This window comes from Bos grunniens, chromosome 3 (genome assembly GCF_055505025.1).
Source record: "Bos grunniens cultivar Pamir isolate PY7600 chromosome 3, Bosgru_T2T1.0, whole genome shotgun sequence".
Classification (NCBI taxonomy): domain Eukaryota; kingdom Metazoa; phylum Chordata; class Mammalia; order Artiodactyla; family Bovidae; genus Bos; species Bos grunniens.
This window is the reverse complement of record NC_141167.1, coordinates 28,373,902-28,393,338: the sequence shown is the minus strand read 5'-3', so window position 1 is coordinate 28,393,338 and position 19,437 is coordinate 28,373,902. Positions and strand designations below refer to the sequence as shown.

Here is a 19,437-nt window from a genome sequence, read left to right as displayed (position 1 = left end):
GAAATTTTTCTTGCTGCTAGGTTGCATGGCTTCCTTAGGCAAACTGCTGCCTGAACGGATAATGGGCATGATCTTGCTAAATTTCATTTGACTGAGGGGAGGTGATAAAGCGAAGCTCAACATCGCTCAAGATTGGCCAACTTGGGACGGGTCCCAGATACTCCTGGGCAAGTGTTTCCCCAACACACACCCACACGCCCTACTTTGACTCCTTCAAAGATCACAGAGACACACGCACCCTACTCTGCCTCCTTCACACACACACACACACCCACCCTACTCAGAGAGACACACGCACCCTACTCTGCCTCCACACACACACACACACACCCTACTCTGCCTCCTTGACACACACCCACCCACCCTACTCTGCCTCCTTCACACACACACACACACACACACACACACACACACACGCTCCTACTTCACCTCCTTCAAAGATCACAGGGTCCCAGGACTTCCCTGGTGGTCCAGCACCTGGCACCGCAGGGGGCATGAGTTAAATCTCTGGTCTGGGAAGATTTCCACATGTTTCGGAGCAACTAAGCGCATGTGCCAACAACTAATGAGTCATAGAGACTAGCCCGTTTGCTGCAACTAGAAAAAGCCCATCTGCAGCAATGAAGACCCAGCACAGCCAAAAATAAATGAGAGGAAAAAAAAAATCACAGGGTCCCAAACACACACACACACACACACACACACACACACACACATCCTACTTTGCTTCCTCCAAAGATCACAGGGCAAAAAAAAAAAAGAATGGAAAAAGGGCAGCAAATTAGCTGCCGATCTGGGACCTGAGACGTTGGGGTTCTGTCTGCAGTGCACCCTCTGCTATTGAAGGGTACCTGGCGGCAATTAGGTAAGTTTGTGGCAAAGTAGACATCATAAAGAGTCGCTCCAAATGTTAAACAATCTAGACCTCAGGACGGAGAAGGCGATGGCAACCGATTCCAGTACTCGCCTGGAAAAGCCCATGGACGGAGGAGTCTGGTGGGCTGCAGTCCACGGGGTCGCCAAGAGTCGGACACGACTGAGCGACTTCACTTTCACCGTCTCCCAAATCTGCGAAGCCGGCCCTGGGCAGCGTGAGCTGACGTGATCTAAGATGCCTCGGCGGGCAGGCAGAGAGCCAGGGCGAGGTTGGGTGAAGGCAGGCAGAAAAGAGAGGACCCGGCAGAGGTGTCGGGCAGAACTGTCTTGTTTGGTGCGATGTCCCTCAAACTAACTTGCCGTTCAGTAAATATCTAATTACCGATTGCCGGAGGAAGCCTTCCGCGGGTCTAAACACCGGCTAATTGCGTCTCAGACTACCTCAAGATAGCTTTGCCTAAAAGACCAGGTGCACTGGGAAAGCAGCGGCCCGCGTACACCCGCCTCCAGGCCCCGCCCAGAGCCGCACCGAGGATGCGCAGGCAGCGCCCGCCGTTTACGACGAGCCGCAAAGTAGTGACCGCAGCAAGCGCTGGGTGGGCTGGGCTGCTATGGGGGTAAGTGGAAGCGAGCCGCCAACAGGGCAGGAGCGGGGAGGTGGCGAGAACCTAGGAGGCAGGAGATCGCGCCACGAGGGATTGAGAGTGGGCTTGTGCTGAGAAGGGGCCGGGAGGCAAAGCTCGAGCTGGGAAGGGAGGAGAGGGGCGGGGCAGGGGCTGCGCAGGCGCTGTTGACGCAGTCGCCATGGCGCCCCTTCTCTCAGAAAATTGCGCTGCAGCTCAAAGCCACGCTGGAGAATGTCACCAACCTCCGGCCAGTGGGCGAAGACTTCCGGTGGTACTTGAAGGTAAGACTGGAGGGGCGGGGCTCTAGACGTCTAGGCTGCGGGCATTTCTGGGCTCTGGTTGGGGGTGCCAAGGCCCGGCTCGCGTAAAACTTTCCCATCCTGAGGTCAGTAGTGAACAGGAGCTTTCTCTGGGGCAAGATGAAAAATGCTTATTAAATGTTCACTTTTCTTCTGGATAGAATTTTACGTTTTCTTTTTAAAAGTTTATTGATTAATTCTTAATTAGCAGTGTCTTGAAGTTCCTTTTGTAATTTTTCCCTCCGTTAAATGTTTCATGCTATGTGCTAAGTCACTTCAGTCGTGTCCGACTCTGTGCGACCCCATAGACGGCAGCCCACCAGGCTCCCCCGTCCCTGGGATTCTCCAGGCAAGAACACTGGAGTGGGTTGCCATTTCCTTCTCCAGTGCATGAAAGTGAAAAGGGAAAGTGAAGTTGCTCAGTCGTGTCTGGCTCCCAGCGACCCCATGGACTGGCAGCCTACCAGGCTCCTCCATCCATGGGATTCTCCAGGCAAGAGTGCTGGAGTCGGGTGCCATTGAACAGACACTAAATGAAAGACTACTTGCAGGGATCTTGTGATTATTTAGTAAGAATAATTTCACCTCTTTTCTTGATTAGGTTTTATTTTTGTGCGGGGCTCCACCCTTACTTCCCCAACCCATATTTGTAAATCTGGTACCCTAGTGGCATGGTCTACAGAGGTCCTCGCTTTATTTGAGCAGTTGAGGCCCTTTACGTTCCCACATTCAGGAGCTTCTCATCTGTTTTCCTTCTTGTCTAAATCCCAGTATCCTTCAGTACCTGGAAAAATCCCCTTTTCAGGAAGCCTTCTGACCACCTTTATTTTCAAATTTTTTGAAGCCCGAGTGCCAGGTCTTACTTGAGAAATTGATGGTCTCTAGCTTCAAAAAGCTTCCCTGGTGGCTCAGACAGTAGAGCGTCTGCTTGCAATTCGGGAGACCCAGGTTCGATTCCTGGGTCAGGAAGATTCCCTGGAGAAGGAAATGGCAATCCACTCCAGCACTCTTGCCTGGAAAATCCCATGGACGGAGGAGCCTGATAGGCTACAGTCCATGGGGTTGCAAAGAGTCAGACACGACTGACCAACAGGACTGAGCAACTGAGCATCAAAAAGCAGAATTTAGAGGAGACAAAGAAATAGAGTAGCAACAGAGTGATAAGTATTTCTACCAGGAACCTCCAGGGCCTGTGAGAACACAGAGGAAGCTCCTAACTCAATGGGTGTTGCGGGGACTTTGAAGCCATTTCTGTACCACATGAGCCTTGAATCCATAGCCAGACTGAGCACTTCTTAGAGGAGGATGGGCCAGTCAACATGAGAAACACTTTGCCCAGAGATTAGTCTGGTTGTGTCCTTAGATGGCTGATAAGATTATGAGCCTGCCCACCTCACCCCGTTCTTGCCCTTCCCTCAGCATCTGCCCAGCTGAGCTAACTACTTTACTAATACTCTTTTTCCCTCCCCTCAAGATGAAATGTGGCAACTGTGGTGAGATTTCAGAGAAGTGGCAGTACATTCGGCTGATGGTAACTGCTCCCCCCACCACTATATCCACACACAAAAACACACAGGTCTCTGGGCAGGAATCTGTGACCCTAAGCTCTCTGGCCTTTGGACCCCACTTTCTGTGGTTTGGGAGGGCAGGCATTGGTGTGATCAACACTGGAAACAATAGGCTCTGGGATGTGAGGCAAGAGTTCAAAATCAAGGGATAGTCCTTTTCTCAGTCTCAAGAAGCCTCCCCAGGATTCTTGTCCTGGCAAGTTCCTCACCCTGTCTGGGTATTCATCTCTTTAACTGGATAATAAGTGGTAGGACTGGGTTCCTGAGGACCCTTACACCTGACTGATACGTGACTAGAGGTTCTGTTTCCTGCTTGCCAGGACAGTGTGGCACTGAAGGGAGGCCGTGGCAGTGCCTCCATGGTCCAGAAGTGCAAGCTGTGTTCGAGGGAAAACTCCATTGGTAGGTAGGCCATGGATACTGCCTCTGCCAGGCTGGCCCACAGCTTTCTGGTACCAGCCTGAGAGCATGCTCATGTTACCTGTGGGTGGACCCAGGCCTGAGGTACCCAAGCCTCTACAGTAGTCTCTTGCACAGAGCACCATCTGGGTATGTGGTAGGGCCAGGCTGTGGACTCAAATCAACTTTGTCTTCTCTTTTACATTTCAGAGATTTTGAGCAGCACCATCAAATCTTACAACGTAAGTTCCCGCTGCAGTGGCAGGCATGGTGGGATTAGGTCGAAGCTGGGAACTAGGAGGCCTGTGTTCTAGAGTTATATCTGCACCAGAGTGATGAGCTATGGGAGTGAATGCACGTGCTGACTTGTTCGTTTGTTCATTGTGTCAATCATTTATTCACCTTACACTGCCTGAATGCTTGGTAGGAAAAAGACTCATAACCAGACTATTGTAGTGCTTTCTTAAAAGTGCTGGGCTGTGGGAGCTTACACGACCTCTGACCCAACCTGGCCACTCAGTTTCCAACACTGGGAACACTTGCCTTGTCTATATCTTAGAGGACTACTGAGCCTTCTCTGCATCCATGGGTGGGATAGTCCTTTGAATGGTGCATCCATCCTTGCTATCTGATTTTATTAGACATTTATTTATGTTACTGTGTAGTGTATTAGTCCAAGTGAGGGAGGGAATGTATGCTTTGGGTCTGTGTATTTAAAGAAGGGCAATTACTTGTCTTCATCCATTCCTTATTTGGCGTTTTTGAAAAATGCCTGCTTTATGCCAAACTCTCAGCTTTGTCCTGAAGTTAAAAAAAATCACATAAGGACTTGCCCTCAAGTAAATCATAATCTAGTGAAAGAGACAGACCAGGAAACAAAACTACACCAAGGACAGGCACTTGGTGGGCATGCAGGAAGTGTTTCTACAGTGAATGCATGAGAATGAATGTGTAGGTGTAGTCCCTGGGACATATGGACCCAAGGGTCGGGTAGGCACAAATTTTGGTTATACCACTCCACTCCGTGAGTATCCTCCACATGCATATCCCACTTCAAAGGTCTTAAGTCAGCCCCCGCCTTGACAGCACGGCAGATGGTTACCAAAAGGCCATAGCTAAGTGTACCAAGGCCTTCTGGATGGTCTGGAAACCTTATACCTCAATATTTTTCTCATAGTTTTTACTTTGATAATTTTATCTACTATTTATTGACCATAGTGTCAGGTCTTATGCTGGGCACTTTACACCTAGTTCAGAGTCACACGATAAAGCTGTAGTGGGTTCCTCAGCTCCATCTGACAATCTTAGGCCCAGAAAGGAAGAGAAGCAGAACTGTGTGTGAGCTCACATCCAGGCGCCCCAACCCGAGAGTCCACATTCAGAAAGATCTCATGGTGAGCCAGTGCCAAGGTGGCCTTCTTCCAGAGAGAGATGAGTAGTTCCTGAGGCCCATTCTGGGCTCACAGGGGCCGTGGGATCATCCTGGGCCCCGCTGGGCCTGATTCCTCATACTTCCTTTATAGGCTGAAGACAACGAGAAGTTCAAGACGATAGTAGAGTTTGAGTGTCGAGGACTTGAACCAGTGGATTTCCAGCCCCAGGTACCTGTCTTCCCAGGGAACCTGTATATTTGGGGAAGGTGGATACTGCAGGAAGTGACAGCAGAACTGTGCTTCCTGCAGAGACCATGGAGTAGGAATTCTCCTTCCTAAGGGTAATCATTGTTATCTCCTAAACAGCTAATATATGTCGGACACCAAACTTGTTACTTTTAATGTTACCTCACTTAATCCTTACAGTTAACCTTGTGAGGTTTATTCATCCAGTTTTTCAGATGAGGAAAGAACTTCACAGATTTTGTGACTTGCTCAGGGGAAGCAGTTAGTAAACACCGGAGCAGTAATTTGAACCCACATCTATCCAACTCCAGAGCCAGTGCTCATGACACTAGATTTTTGTAGCATTTTCACCTCACAACCCTTTGAGGTAGGCAAAAGAGATTATATTGTTATCCCCATTTCATAAGTAAGAAAACTGAGGTCCAGAGAGGGAAGTGACATGCCTGGGGTCTTTCAGAAAACCAGGGGTTTTCACCAGGGGTGAAAACCAGGTGAAGGATTTACCATACACCTCCTGCCTTCTAGGCCAGGGCTCTAATTTGGAGAAACCACTCTTTGCCGGGGTCCAGCCCCGGTGGATCCAGGGAATTCGAAGCTGGGACGGCGTCAGCGAGGATCAGGAAACTGCTTAATTAAACGTTAATTAAGGATATAAAGAGTAATAGAATAAGGATAGCTCAGTAGGAAAATTCAGTGAAGAAAGGCTGAAATAAGGACAGCTCAGTGAGGAAATTTAGTGGAGAAAGGAGGCTGAATAATTCAGCCAGAAGGTGAGAGAAAGAACTGACATGGGGAGACCAAGTTTCGGTGAACAAGGCCCGCACTTTATTTTCCAAAGTAGTTTTTATACCTTAAGTTATGCATAGAGGATAATGGGGGAAGGGGTAGAGTCATGCAGCAAGCCAGGCTTTCTTCCTGCAAACTTATCATATGCAAAAGCTTAGGTGATTTGCATCATCTTCTGGCCCAGAGGCCTGTTAACATTTTAAGACCCTTTCTTCAGAAAACTTATTTTTCTCTAAAGGTGATAAGTCAAGCGCCACCCTCCAAAAGCATTAGATAAAGTTGCATTCCTACAGAGCAAAGGTGTGGTGGGCTATAACAAGAAAAAGAATTAACTCAAGGGTCCCAGGTTACAAACATTAAAGCTACTATTTACACCAATTATATTAATCAATACACTGCCAGGGACACAGCAGGTAAGGGATATGGAGACATAGCAGCAAACATTGGCCCAACAAGTGAAAATCCCTTCACCAATACAATTTCTAATCAATCTTTTAACTGCTCAAAGGAATCTGTATTTAGACAGTTTAGAACATCTCATGCCTCTCACAGTTGGGAGGCTCTGAGCAATCACATGTGGCCGGAAAAACCTATTCAGGCAGGCTAGAGGACTTCCAAAGGAGTTTGTAGGTTGAAACACTGTCACACCCAGGAATTATTAACTGGAGCTGTAAGCTAACTCTTTTTTCAGAGAGAGGTAGTGGGGGACAGCCCCCCGTAAAGTCAGAGGTGTAGGTGAAAGCGCAAAGCAGAAAGTAGGCAGAGATGCTCGAGAATTTCCAGGGGGACTCCTGAGGCTCGATCCCGCCTTTGCGTATGCCGAGCCTCCTTCCTCATGACCTTTGTCATGGGTGGAGCTCCTCACGCTGGCTCCCGGCAGTGATAGAATTCCAGTTGAGCTATTCCAGATCCTGAAAGATGATGCTGTGGAAAGTGCTGCACACAATATGCAATACGCACTCAGTATGCAATATGCCGGCTCCCGGCAACTCTTAGTCCCAGGGCAGCTGCCAGGCCCTGGGATCTCAGTAGTTATTCCAAAACAGTATCCCACACTGTGTGTCCTGTGCCAGAGGGTTGTGAGATGGGCGAGTTCCCCAGCCAGGCCCACTTGCCACACTACTGCCTTCCTGTCATCTGCAGGCCGGGTTTGCTGCTGAGGGTGTGGAATCGGGGACAGTCTTCAGTGACATTAATCTACAGGAGAAGGTACGGGACTTGGCGGCCTTGTGGGGAGCTATAAGGCACCTGGTGGGAATTATCCTTTTGGTGAACAAGGCTCTTCAGCGAGATGCTGGCTCCATACTTCTGTGCTTTTTGTTGGTGATTCTGGTTTTTACAATAACCCAATGTGTGGTGCTAAAGCACTACCTAGTGATCACATGCAGGAAGGCTGGGATGTGCCTTTTGGAGAAAATACATCTTAGATAAGCTTTGTTTAGGCGTGAGATACAGTGCTGTTGGCCATGAGTCCAGTCTTAATGAATCAACTGTATACATACATGTACACAGACACATATATATTATTTAGATAAGGTGTTTTTAAACATAAACATACATGAAACAAGGTTATGTATTGATTGGTTGAAGAAAATATTGTGATCAGATGCTCCCAGGAACCTAACCTGTATTTCCCCTGGGAGCAGTGGTTCAATATTCACTGATTCAGTGCTTGTGGGGACTTTATAGAACATTAACCACTGTGAATACCAAGAGTCAGCTGGACCACTGGACAGGTTACTGCCTTGCAGATGAGGAAGGCTTGTGGTCAGGCCTCAGAAGAAGGAAGGACAAAAAATTCAATCTGCATAGCACCAAATAACAGTAACTGGATTTAGTGAGCTCTCATATGTGCCTGTCACCATGCCAAGTACTTTTACATGTGTTCACTCATTTCTTTCAACGTTCAACATAAAATCTATTGTTCCCTTTTTTAAAACAGGACAGAACCGAGACTCAGGAAAGCTAGGGACTTAAAAAAAAAATCACAAAGCTAGAGGAGCAGTAATTTAGACCTGAGCAGTCTTTCTGTGTCCTGGGTCAGACTTGTTCCTGAAGTCTGAGTCAGAGCCCGAGCTGTGCCTTTAAGTCCCAGTTCTCTTCTCCCCAAGCTGTCCCAGGCTGCCTCTTGAGGCTAACACTGCCCTTTTCCCCCACAGGACTGGACTGACTATGACGAAAAGGCTCAGGAGTCTGTGGGAATCTACGAGGTCACCCACCAGTTTGTGAAGTGCTGAACCCTCTTCCTGTACACTTGGCTCTAAGAACTGAAAAGGGACAACGTGCCCCAAGCAGAGGCTGGTCCCCTCGTCCCTTGTCTCCTGGCAGTTGTCCAGGCCCTCACAGCCCGCATGCTCGGTTCTGCCGCAGCTTCCCGAGCCCCGCCAATAAAGTCCCATTTGTACTACACTGCTGGGTGAATGGCTCCTCCACTCCTTCCACCCCTCTCCATGTTGGAGGGCTCTGATGGCCTCTTGGCACCTTCCCGCAGTACAGAATCATAGCTTGATCCAGCTAGAAAAACAGGAGCATAGACTTCCCAAGGGCTCTCAACCGCTTGGGGAGTGCACAGGCTGAGCCAGGGGACCAAAGGTGTGAAGTCATTGGTACCGAGGGCAGCTGAGCCTGTGGAATGATGCCGAACCCAGCAATCCTGACCCAAAGCATCACACTGACCAGCCTGACCCTCAGGTAAACCCAGGCATTTCTGTTAGCTGGTGTCGCTGCATGTTCCAGGGTTCAGAGGGACTTCGGAGGTCAGTACTGTCCCAGCATGAATCGTCTCTAGTCCCTGCCAGCTGGCCACTGGGTCTTTGCCCACTTGCTGTGATGGGGCAGTCCCCTCCCACCAGGGGAATCCCTGTAAAGGTTCTTCCCTGTACTGAGTCAGCCTCTTTGCTTCCTGCAGCTCCTCATGGTCCTGGTCTATGCCCTTTGTGGTCACACTTCTGTGTTGTTCTACCCCTGAACAGCCATGTGGAGATGTGAAGACAACAGTCATGTCCTCTTGTCTCATGGGCCTGCTTCCCTGGGCCTGAAGATCCTCTACATGGTGGATAGAGTGGTTCAGTGCATGGTTAGGTCATTAGGGCAAGCTCATATCTTCATACCGGAGACTGCCGTTTGGCAGACCTGTTATGAGAGGACTTATTCTTCGTCAGTGTTCCGCTGGAGCCTAGAATTTGGAAGTAAAAAATTACTATCTTCATTTTTCTAAACGGCCCTCTAGGAGAGGGTCTGCCCACTCAAGGCTAGTTGTGGGGCTCTAGGAAGGGGATCCCCACGCGGCAGGGAAACTGGCCATGTCTAAAGGTGGAGAAGAGATGCCTACCTGTCCCAGTCTGGCAACTGTGTCACGTGTCCTCTAGACCCCTCATGTTCTCAGTTCCTGGGCCTGTGCTTTCTGCCCCGATAGGGCAGGGCTCCTTTGGCCTCCCTCAGCCAGCATTTCTGCCAGCCCCCACCCACTGGGAACAGTCTACTGCCTGGCCTGAAAGCAAGCGAGGAGCATCAGGCTGGGTAAATAATAGCCTTTCAGGGTTATTCCCTGTACCAGCCAGTACGTGTTACAAAGGCAAGCACTAAAAGGATCTCAAGGGTCTCTCTATATTGTACATTATTTTCTCATCTTTTAGGAGGTAGAGGAACACAAATAATCAGTAACAGATGGAAAGCTGAAGTAGATTATGTCAACAGATGCAAAAAAGTATTTGGTAAAATTCAACAACAAACCATAGACACCCTTAGCAAACTAGGAACAGAAAGAAACTACCCTCACCTCACAAATGATATCTATAGGAAACTCAGAGTAAATGAAATGTTTGACGTATTCCATTCAAGATCGGGGTGAGATGAGGATATCCTGGATCACTCTTCATCACTGTCCCCACCCCCCAGCACAGTAAGACTGAAAAGAAAGTACGGTGAAAACACCAAAAAGGATGAAACAACTCACTTTTCACAGACTATGATTTTCCACTTAGCAAATCCAAAAACATAAACAGGCGCTGGATGTAGGATCAGTATACAGAAGTCAAATGCATTTCAGTACATGGGCAACATGCAGAACACGATTCAATACAAAAACACACCCATCCACGGCAACCCAAGTATATCCCACCCCTAAAAGTAACTGGGAACTGAATCTCAAAATGCTCGAGACTGACAGATTGGCCAAGATAGAGTAGAAAGAACTGAGCTGACCTCTTGCAAACACACCAAAATCACAACTATCGGTAGAACAACCATCACTGAAAAAGATGGGAAACTCCTGGGAAACATCTGCAACTAAAGATACAAAGAAGGAACCATAACAAGATAGGTAGGAGGGGCAGGCTCCCACAGGCTAGAGAATTACACTGCAGAGGTTCTTCTCACAGGAGTTCCTGCACTGGGGAGATGTGTCTGCAGAGCATTTGACTTTGAAGGCCAGAGGGGCTTGGTTTCAGGAGTCCCACAAGATTGGGGGAAAGAGAGACAACCCTTAAAAGTGAAGTGACAGTTGCTCAGTCATGTCTGACTCTTTGCAACCCCCATGGACTGTAGCCCACTGGGCTTCTCTGTCCATGGGATTCTCCAGGCAGGAATACTGGAGTGGGTTGCCAGTTCCTTCTCCGTATCTCTTAAAGGGCACACAGTTTCACACTGTCTGGGACCCAGGGCAAAAGCACTAACTTGAAAGGAGACTGGGCAAACCTACCAGCTAGTCTTGGAGTCTCCTGGGGACGGGAGTGGGGGCAACTGTAGCATCCCTGGAAACATAGAGATTAGTGGCAGCCATTCTTGGGAGCTGCTTCTACCATGTGGATGCTGGTGTTGCTGGGCACCCAAATTGTGAATTCCTTCCTCTAGCTCATTATCACCAAGATCTGGCCCCATACAACAGCCTCTAGGCACTACTACTGGGACACAGGCCAAGGAACTAACTAGGAGGGGATGCAGCCCCGGCAGTCAGCACACAGCTGTCTAAAGACCTCATGAGCCCACAGCTGCCTCTGGACACTACCCTACCCACTACAGGGCCCAGCGCCCAGTTCCACCCACCAGTGGGAGGCACCAGTCCCAGAATCCCCTGGAACCCAGCCCTGCCCACCATGAAGCCTGCTCTAACCTTTAGGCCAGCCTCACCCACAAGAAGGCAGACACCAGAGGCAAGACGATCATAATCCCACAGCCTCCTGACCCAGCTGGACCACAGGAGATCACCCTGGGACCAGCTTGGCCCTGCCCACTAGCAGGTCAGCAAAACTTTGGGACATCTCAGACTCCATCCAACTGTGTCAAGAATCCACCCTCCCCCTACCCCGCCCCCGGCCCCCCCACCCACAAACCAGTGATCTGACATCAGCTCTGGGATCCTGGTGCCCTGCAACCAGACTCCAAGACCCAGCTCTGCCTGCCAGTAGTCTGACACTAACCTCAGGACCTGGCTTCACCCACCAGTGGGCAGGCTACAGTCGTGGAGTTTTCTGGCCCATGGCTCCACCAGTGAGCCAGCACTAGCCCCAGGGCCACCTGGGGTTCTGTAATCAGCTGCCTTGTGACATGGCCCTGCCAACAAAGAGCCTGCAGCCTCCACATAAGGCAGGGCCTGGCAACATACTGGACTGGGGGCTGCCCAAGCCTGCCAGACTGTCCGCATAGCCTGCCAAATGGAAGGACCCACACAGCCCTCATGGGGGAAACCCTAGAACGTATAGCTTGAGTGACAAGAGGGGAGTGGGCTGCTGGGACACAGGACATTTCCTATAGAACGCCACTTCTCCAAGGTGTGGAAACAACTAACCTACCAGATACATGAACATACAAACAGCAATTTAAGCAAAGTGAGGTGACAGAGGAATAAGTTCAAGAGGAAGGATCAAGATAAAAGCTAAGGAGACACAACTAAGTGAAGTGGAGATAGGCAATCTACCCAAGAAGGAGTTCAGGATAGTGATAATAAATATGATCAAAGAACTAGGGAGAAGAATGGACATATGGAGTGAAAGTTAGAAGTTTTTAACAGAGTTAGATATAAAGAACAACCAGAGCTGAAAGATACAATAACTGAGATGAAACACACACTGCTGCTGCTGCTGCTAGGTCGCTTCAGTCGTGTCTGACTCTGCGACCCCATAGACGGCAGCCCACTAGGCTCCCCCGTCCCTGGGATTCTCCAGACAAGAACACTGGAGTGGGTTGTCATTTCCTTCTCCAATGCATAAAAGTGAAAAGTGACAGTGAAGTTGCTCAGTCGTGTCCGACTCTAGCGACCCCATGGACTGCAGCCTACCAGGCTGCTCCGCCCATGGGATTTTCCAGGCTGGAGTGGGGTGCCATTGCCTTCTCCGGAAACATACACTAGGGGAAATCAAAAGCAGACTAAACGATACAGAGGAACAGAGCAGTGAGCTGGAAGACAGGGTAGTAGAGATCACTGATGCTGAACAGAAAAAGAAAACAGAACGAAAAGACGTAAGGATGCTTTAAGAAACCTTTAGGACAACATCAAGCATACTAACACTGATACTATAGTTGTCCCAGAAGGAGAAGACAGAAAGGGGCAGAGAACACATTTGAAGAGACAGTAGCTGAAAACTTCTCTAATCTGGGAGAGGAAACAGTCATTCGAGTCCAGGAAGCACAGAGTCCCATACAGGATTAAACCAAACAGGAACATACCAAGACACACTGTAATTAAAACAGCAAAAATTAAAGATAAAGAGAGACTATTAAAAGCAGAAAGGGGGCAGGGGGAACACTTCCCTGGTGGTCCAGTGGTTAAGAATCTGCCTTCCAATGCAAGGAACATGGGTTCAATCCCTGGTCGGGGAACTAAGGTCCCACATGCCACAGGGCAACTAGGCCTGCGTGCCACAACCAGACAGCCCACGCGCTGCAATGAGAGGAAAGCCTGCATGCCACAACAAAGACCCAGCACAGCCCCAAAGAAACAAACCAGAAAGCGGAAAGGAAAAAGAAACAAACAGCACATGCAGGAACTCCCAAAAGTCTTTCAGCTGACTTTTCAACAGAAACTCTGCAGACCAGAAGGGAGTGATAATAATACATGAAAACTAATGAAAGGGGAAATCCTGCAACCAAGAATACGGTTCCCAGTAAGGCTCTCATTCAGATTTTATGCAGAGATCAAAAGCAAGAGTTCAGCGCCAGCAAACCAGCTTTACAAGACATGTTAAAGGAACTCTAAGTGAAAAAGAAAAGGCCACAAATGGAAACATGAAAATAACAGAACGAAAAAGCTCACCAGTAAAGGCAGATATACAATAAAAATCCACACACAAAGCTGGTAGGAAAGCTAAAAGAAAGAAGTGATAGAATCATCTTTATCCACAATAAAGAGTTACACAAATAAGTTACAAAAATAAGAGTTACACAAAACATTTAGATATAAAATATGATGTCAAAAACAGTCATTGTGATAGGATAAGAGTACAAAAGCAGGGTTGTTAAACTGTATTTGAAATTAAGCGATCAGCAACTTAATCACATATATAGAGAGGTTACTATATACAAACCTCCCAGTAACTATAAACCAAAAATCTGTAACAGATATGCACAAAAAAAGAAAAGAAAAGATGAAATTTTGCCATTTGCAGCAACATGGATATACTTCGGTATTATGCTGAGTGAAATAAGTCAGAGAAAGACAAGTACTTTGTAACATTACTTACTTGTGGAATTTAGAAAATAAACTAGTGAATATAACAAAAAACCAGATTTACAGATATGAAAAACTAAGTGGTTACCAGTGGGGGGAGGAAAGGGGGAGTGGCAAAATAGGGGTAAGGGATTAAGATGTACAACTAAAAATAAGCTACAAGGACTTACTGTACAACACTGGGAATATAGCCACAACCTAGTAATGGGGACAGCTGTGACCGAGGTTAGATTGTCAGGATGCTCTGGGCACACACAGGAAGGGCACACACTGACTCGGTCTCGGGGGGTGGGGTGAGATGGATGCAGTCTGTCTGAAATCTGAGAGTTAGGCAGAAAATAACTGGAAGGATGGAGAGGAGGTTATGTTCCAGCAGAGGCAACTTCCTCAGGGTGACCTGTTAGGAGAGGTGGGGCTGAGAACACAAGCAGGGCCAGCTCCATCAGGGCCACACTGTGACATCAAGACATACGGACTGCTTTCCAAAGCAGTGGGAAACTACTGAGGAATTTCAAGCAGGGATATAATTAGACTTGTACATGAAAAGAATCACTGGGAAGGGAATGACTTGAGTCTTGAGGCAGGGGTGGGCCAGTTAGGAGGGGAGAAATAGACTCCACTTCTTGACAGAAGGTGCTACCTCCTTACAAAGCCATGGTCACCAGAAGGGAACAATGTGGTCTCCAGCAATAACTCATTATGTGTCAGGCCCCTTGCTGGCTAAAACAGAAGTCAAAGCTGGGAGTAGTGGAGGATGGAGGAAGGGATGACCCATTCTTCCAGGGAGACTCCATGAGCATGGCTTCATGGAAGGGGACATTAGAGCTGGACTAAAAAGAGCAATGTTGGCTTAAAACACTAAGATCATCGCATCTGGCCCCATCACTTTATGCCAAATAGAAGGGGGAAAAGTGGAAGCAGTGACAAATTTTATTTTCTTTATTTTCTTTATTTTCTTTATTTTCTTATTTCTCCAAAATCACTACTGACAGTGACTGCAGCCATGAAATTAAAAGATGCTTGCTCCTTGGAAGGAAAGCTATGAAAAACCTAGACAATATATTAAAAAGCAGAGACATCACTTTGCCAACAAAGATCCATATAGCCAAAGTTATGGTTTTTCCAGTAGTCATGTACAGATATGAGAGCTGGACCATAAAGAAGGCTGAGTGCTGAAGAATTGATGCTTTCAAATTGTGATGCTGGAGAAGACTCTTGACTCCTTTAGACTGCAAGGAGATCAAACCTAAAGTCAACCCTAAAGGAAATCAACCCTGAATATTCACTGGAAGGACTGAATTGAAACTAAAGCTCTGATACTTTTGCCACCTGATGCGAAAAGCCGACTCACTAGAAAAGACCCTGATGCTGGGAAAGATTGAAGGCAAAAGGAGAGGGGGGTGGCAGAGGATGAGATAATCAAATAGCATCACCAACTCAATGGACATGAATTTGAGCAAACTCCAGGAAACAGTGGAAGACAGGGTACCCTGGCATGTTGCAGTCCATGGGGTCACAACTTAGTGACTGAACAGAAACAATAACAAAAAGAACAAGGAAGAATTTGGCAGAGAATGTGTTGGAGCCAAGGGCATTTCAGTGATGGAGCACAGCATATACAAAGGACAGAGCCACAGTAAAGATCAGACATGTCCAAGACGAATGGGAGGCTTAGTGTGGCTGAAGCATGAGGAGTGAGGTAAGGAAGTGAGGGGCTGTGAGTGTGAATTCTTTTTTTTTTTTTTTCCCGCCTAACAACTTGGTATTGCACAAACAGTATGATATCAATAAAGGAAAAAAAGAAAAAGAAGTAAACATTTTCTTAAATCCCACTCTCCTGGCTCCCTAATACAAATGTGTTTATTTTCTCCTGTTCCCTTTCAGGGCCTATCTACACAAAGACATGTTTTTATATGGCTATAATCCTAGCACACAGTTAACCTAATATTTAACTGTTTTTCACTTAATATCATAGAGGAATAGCAAATAGCAAACGTAGAGGGTGTTTGCTATGACCAAACACCCTCTTCCAACAACACAAGACTCTACACATGGACATCACAGATGGTCAACACTGAAATCAGATTGATTATGTTCTTTGCAGCCAAAGATGGAGAAGCTCTATACAGTCAGCAAAAACAAGACTGGGAGCTGACTGTGGCTCAGATCATGAACTCCTTATTGCCAAATTCAGACTTATATTGAAGAAGGTAGGGAAAACCACCAGATCATTCAGGTATGACCTAAATCAAATCCCTTATGATTATACAGTGGAAGTGAGAAATAGATTAAAGGGACTAGATCTGACAGACAGAGTGCCTGATGAACTATGGACGGAGGTTCATGACATTGACCAGGAGACAGGGATCAAGACCATCCCCAAGAAAAAGAAACGCAAAAAAGCAAAATGGCTATCTGAGGAGGCCTTACAAATAGCTGTAAAAAGAAAAGAAGTGAAAAGCAAAGGAGAAAAGGAAAGATATACCCATTTGAATGCAGAGTTTCAAAGAATAGCAAGGAGAGATAAGAAAGCCTTCCTCAGCAATCAGTGCAAAGAAATAGAGGAAAACAATAGAATGGGAAAGAGTAGAAATCTCTTCAAGAAAATTAGAGATACCAAGGGAACATTTCATGCAAAGATGGGATCAATAAAGGACAGAAATGGTATGGACCTAACAGAAGCAGAAGATATTAAGAAGAGGTGGCAAGAATACACAGAACTGTACAAAAAAGATCTTCACGATAATCACAATGGTGTGATCACTCAACCACAGCCAGACATCCTGGAATGTGAAGTCAAGTGAGCCTTGGGAAGCATCACTATGAACAAAGCTAGTGGAGGTGATGGAATTCCAGTTGAGCTATTTCAAATCCTACAAGATGATGCTGTGAAAGTCCTGCACTCAATATGCCAGCAAATTTGGAAAACTCACCAAGTGGCCACAGGACTGAAAAAGGTCAGTTTTCATTCCAATCCCATAGAAAGGCAATGCCAAAGAGTGCTCAAACTACTGCACAATTGCACTCATCTCACACACTAGTAAAGTAATGCTCAAAAGTCTCCAAGCCAGGCTTCAGCAATATGTGAACCGTGAACTTCCAGATGTTCAAGCTGGTTTTAGAAAAGGCAGAGGAATCAGAGATCAAATTGCCAACATCCACTAGATTGTCAAAAAAGCAAGAGAGTTCCAGAAAAATATCTATTTCTGCTTTATTGACTATGTCAAAGCCTTTGACTGTGTGGATCACAATAAACTGTGGAAAATTCTGAAAGAGATAGAAATACCAGACCACCTGACCTGCCTCCTGAGAAACCTGTATACAGGTCAGGAAGCAACAGTTAGAACTGGACATGGAACAACAGACTGGTTCCAAATAGGAAAAGGAGTATGTTAAGGCTGTATATTGTCACCCTGCTTATTTAACTTATATGCAGAGTACATCATGAGAAACGCTGGGCTGAAAGAAGCAAGAGCTGGAATCAAGATTGCCGGGAGAAATATCAATAACCTCACATATACAGATGACACCACCCTTCTGGCAGAAAGTGAAGAGGAACTAAAAAACCTCTTGATGAAAGTGAAAGAGGAGAGTGAAAAAGTTGGCCTAAAGCTCAAGAAAACTAAGATCATGGCATCTGGTTCCATCACTTCATGGCAAATAGATGGGGAAACAGTGGAAACAGTGGCTGACTTTATTTTGGGGGGCTCCAAAATCATTGCACATGGTGATTGCAGCCATGAAATTAAAAGACGCTTACTCCTTGGAAGGAAAGTTATGACCAACCTACACAGCATATTAAAAAGCACAGACATTACTTTGTCAACAAAGGTCCATCTAATCAAGGCTATGGTTTTTCCAGTAGTCATGTATGGATATGAGAGTTGGACTCTAAAGAAAGCTGAGTGCAGAATTGATGCTTTTGAACTGTGATATTGGAGAAGACTCTTGACAGTCCTTTGGACAGCAAGGAGATCCAACCAGTCCATCCTAAAGGAGATCAGTCCTGGGTGTTTATTGGAAGGACTGATGTTGAAGCTGAAACTCCAACACTTTGGCCACCTGATGTGAAGAGCTGACTCATTTGAAAAGACCCTGATGCTCGGAAAGACTGAGGGCAGGAGGAGAAGGGGATGACAGAGGACAAGATGGTTGGATGGCATCACAGACTCAATGGACATAAGTTTGGGTAAACTCCGAGAGTTGGTGATGACAGGGAGGCCTGGCGTGCTGCAGTTCATGCGGTCGCAAAGAGTCGGACACGACTGAACAACTAAACTGAACCGAAACTATCCATCTTCTGTGTGGAAGATGAGGATAACTTCTATTTCAAAGTTAAGGGGATCCAATCAGCTGATGCTTTACCAGTAGTTGAGTTCTGTACAAATGTGCCAGATGTGTGTGTGAGCCCCAACTGGACTGAGACTTAATACTTGTTTTTGCCATTCTACTCACCCCATAGACTCCTTCACAGCATGAACCCAAGACCAGAAGGAGGGGCGGGGAAAGTTGTAAATAGGAATGCGGAACACTCAGACAGGCCGGCAGGCGTAGCCCCGTTAAGGAACTGCCTGCACCCAAGGTGTACTGCCCAAGGGTACATTCACCTGATGTAAGCATGAAATATATACTTTTTAATCAAGTTTGAACAGAGGCTTTGGTCTTAAGAGCTCCTGCTATGGGGAACTTGCTATTCAACAGAGGTGAGTATTTCACTAAGGAATATAACAGTGGCAGCAGAGACATCACAGAGCAAGAGAGCAGAAACTCAGCTCCAACTGTGCGCTGGGTACTTTATCTATATTGTTACAGCTAATTCTTATAACATCCCCATGCTACAGGAATTATCCCCATTTTACAAAGGAACTCACAGACCAGAAAGACAAAAGAACTTGCCTATAGTCATAAAGTAAGGACATGGTGGAACCCAGATACCGAGTTCAGATACTCCTGATCATGTTTGCTGAATGAAAGCAGCGTATGTTTATGTGCGCTGCTGCTGCTGCTAAGTCGCTTCAGTTGCTGGCAGCCCCCAAATGCCTCTGTCGGATCAAATCACGGAGTAGAGGACCTGGGATCTGTTGGGTATTTACCAAATGGTTACTGAGCAAAGGATGGACCGTGTTGGCTAAGAAAACAGGCAGGTGTGTTGACATGAAGTGTGAGGAGGATTAAATGAGATAATACATTGGAAGAACTTTGTGACTGGCTCATTATCAGAGTTCAAATTCCAGCTGTCCAATAACTCACTGGGCAAGCCACTGGAAACACAGGTAAAATTAAACACAAACAAAAAACTCTTCCTGTTCAAAAACAACAGAATACGCTTCCTTTTCACATTATGGCAGTATTTTAAACAATACATTGCCAGAGCAGGGATGTTCTAACGATAAATTCTGTGTTCATTTCACTCAATGGAGAGGTTTCTATGCTCTGCACAATGTACAGAGCATCATCAGCACACAAGAGTCAACTGGTCAAAATAAATGCACACACATTCTTAATCTTCATTTGGCTCAAAGAATGGTGAAATAGAACTCCTTAAATCCAAGGGTATTATAACCCCTTTGTTGCACAAGGACTGTCAGAATCAGGCGGTAG

General features: G+C 46.7%; 1 protein-coding gene and 1 long non-coding RNA gene across 3 annotated transcripts; one reads left to right on the top strand and one right to left on the bottom strand.

The window, feature by feature from the left end:
* The first annotated feature begins 1,436 nt into the window (after positions 1–1,436).
* CZIB (CXXC motif containing zinc binding protein) lies at positions 1,437–8,582 on the top strand. Of its 2 annotated transcripts, XM_086389131.1 has the most exons (8): positions 1,437–1,493; positions 1,700–1,783; positions 3,276–3,332; positions 3,690–3,771; positions 3,979–4,010; positions 5,292–5,369; positions 7,317–7,382; positions 8,333–8,582. In XM_086389131.1, the coding sequence occupies exons 1-8, from the start codon at positions 1,488–1,490 to the stop codon at positions 8,408–8,410; spliced, it is 483 nt and encodes a 160-aa protein (XP_086245257.1). In that variant the 5' UTR covers positions 1,437–1,487; the 3' UTR covers positions 8,411–8,582. The 2 variants fall into 2 exon arrangements, with proteins under 2 accessions (XP_086245257.1, XP_086245266.1); XM_086389140.1 differs by lacking the exon at positions 7,317–7,382.
* Positions 6,190–12,370, bottom strand: LOC147375363 (uncharacterized). Its single transcript, XR_015159592.1, has 2 exons — positions 11,591–12,370; positions 6,190–9,348 (listed from the first exon to the last, which is right to left on the bottom strand). It is a non-coding gene; the product is annotated as an uncharacterized LOC147375363 (long non-coding RNA).
* Positions 12,371–19,437: the final 7,067 nt, after the last annotated feature.

Coding starts and splice junctions, on each gene's coding strand:
- CZIB (XM_086389131.1), top strand. Junction 4,011..5,291: donor GCACCATCAAATCTTACAAC/GTAAGTTCCCGC, acceptor CTTCCTTTATAG/GCTGAAGACAACGAGAAGTT. Junction 7,383..8,332: donor ACATTAATCTACAGGAGAAG/GTACGGGACTTG, acceptor TTTCCCCCACAG/GACTGGACTGACTATGACGA.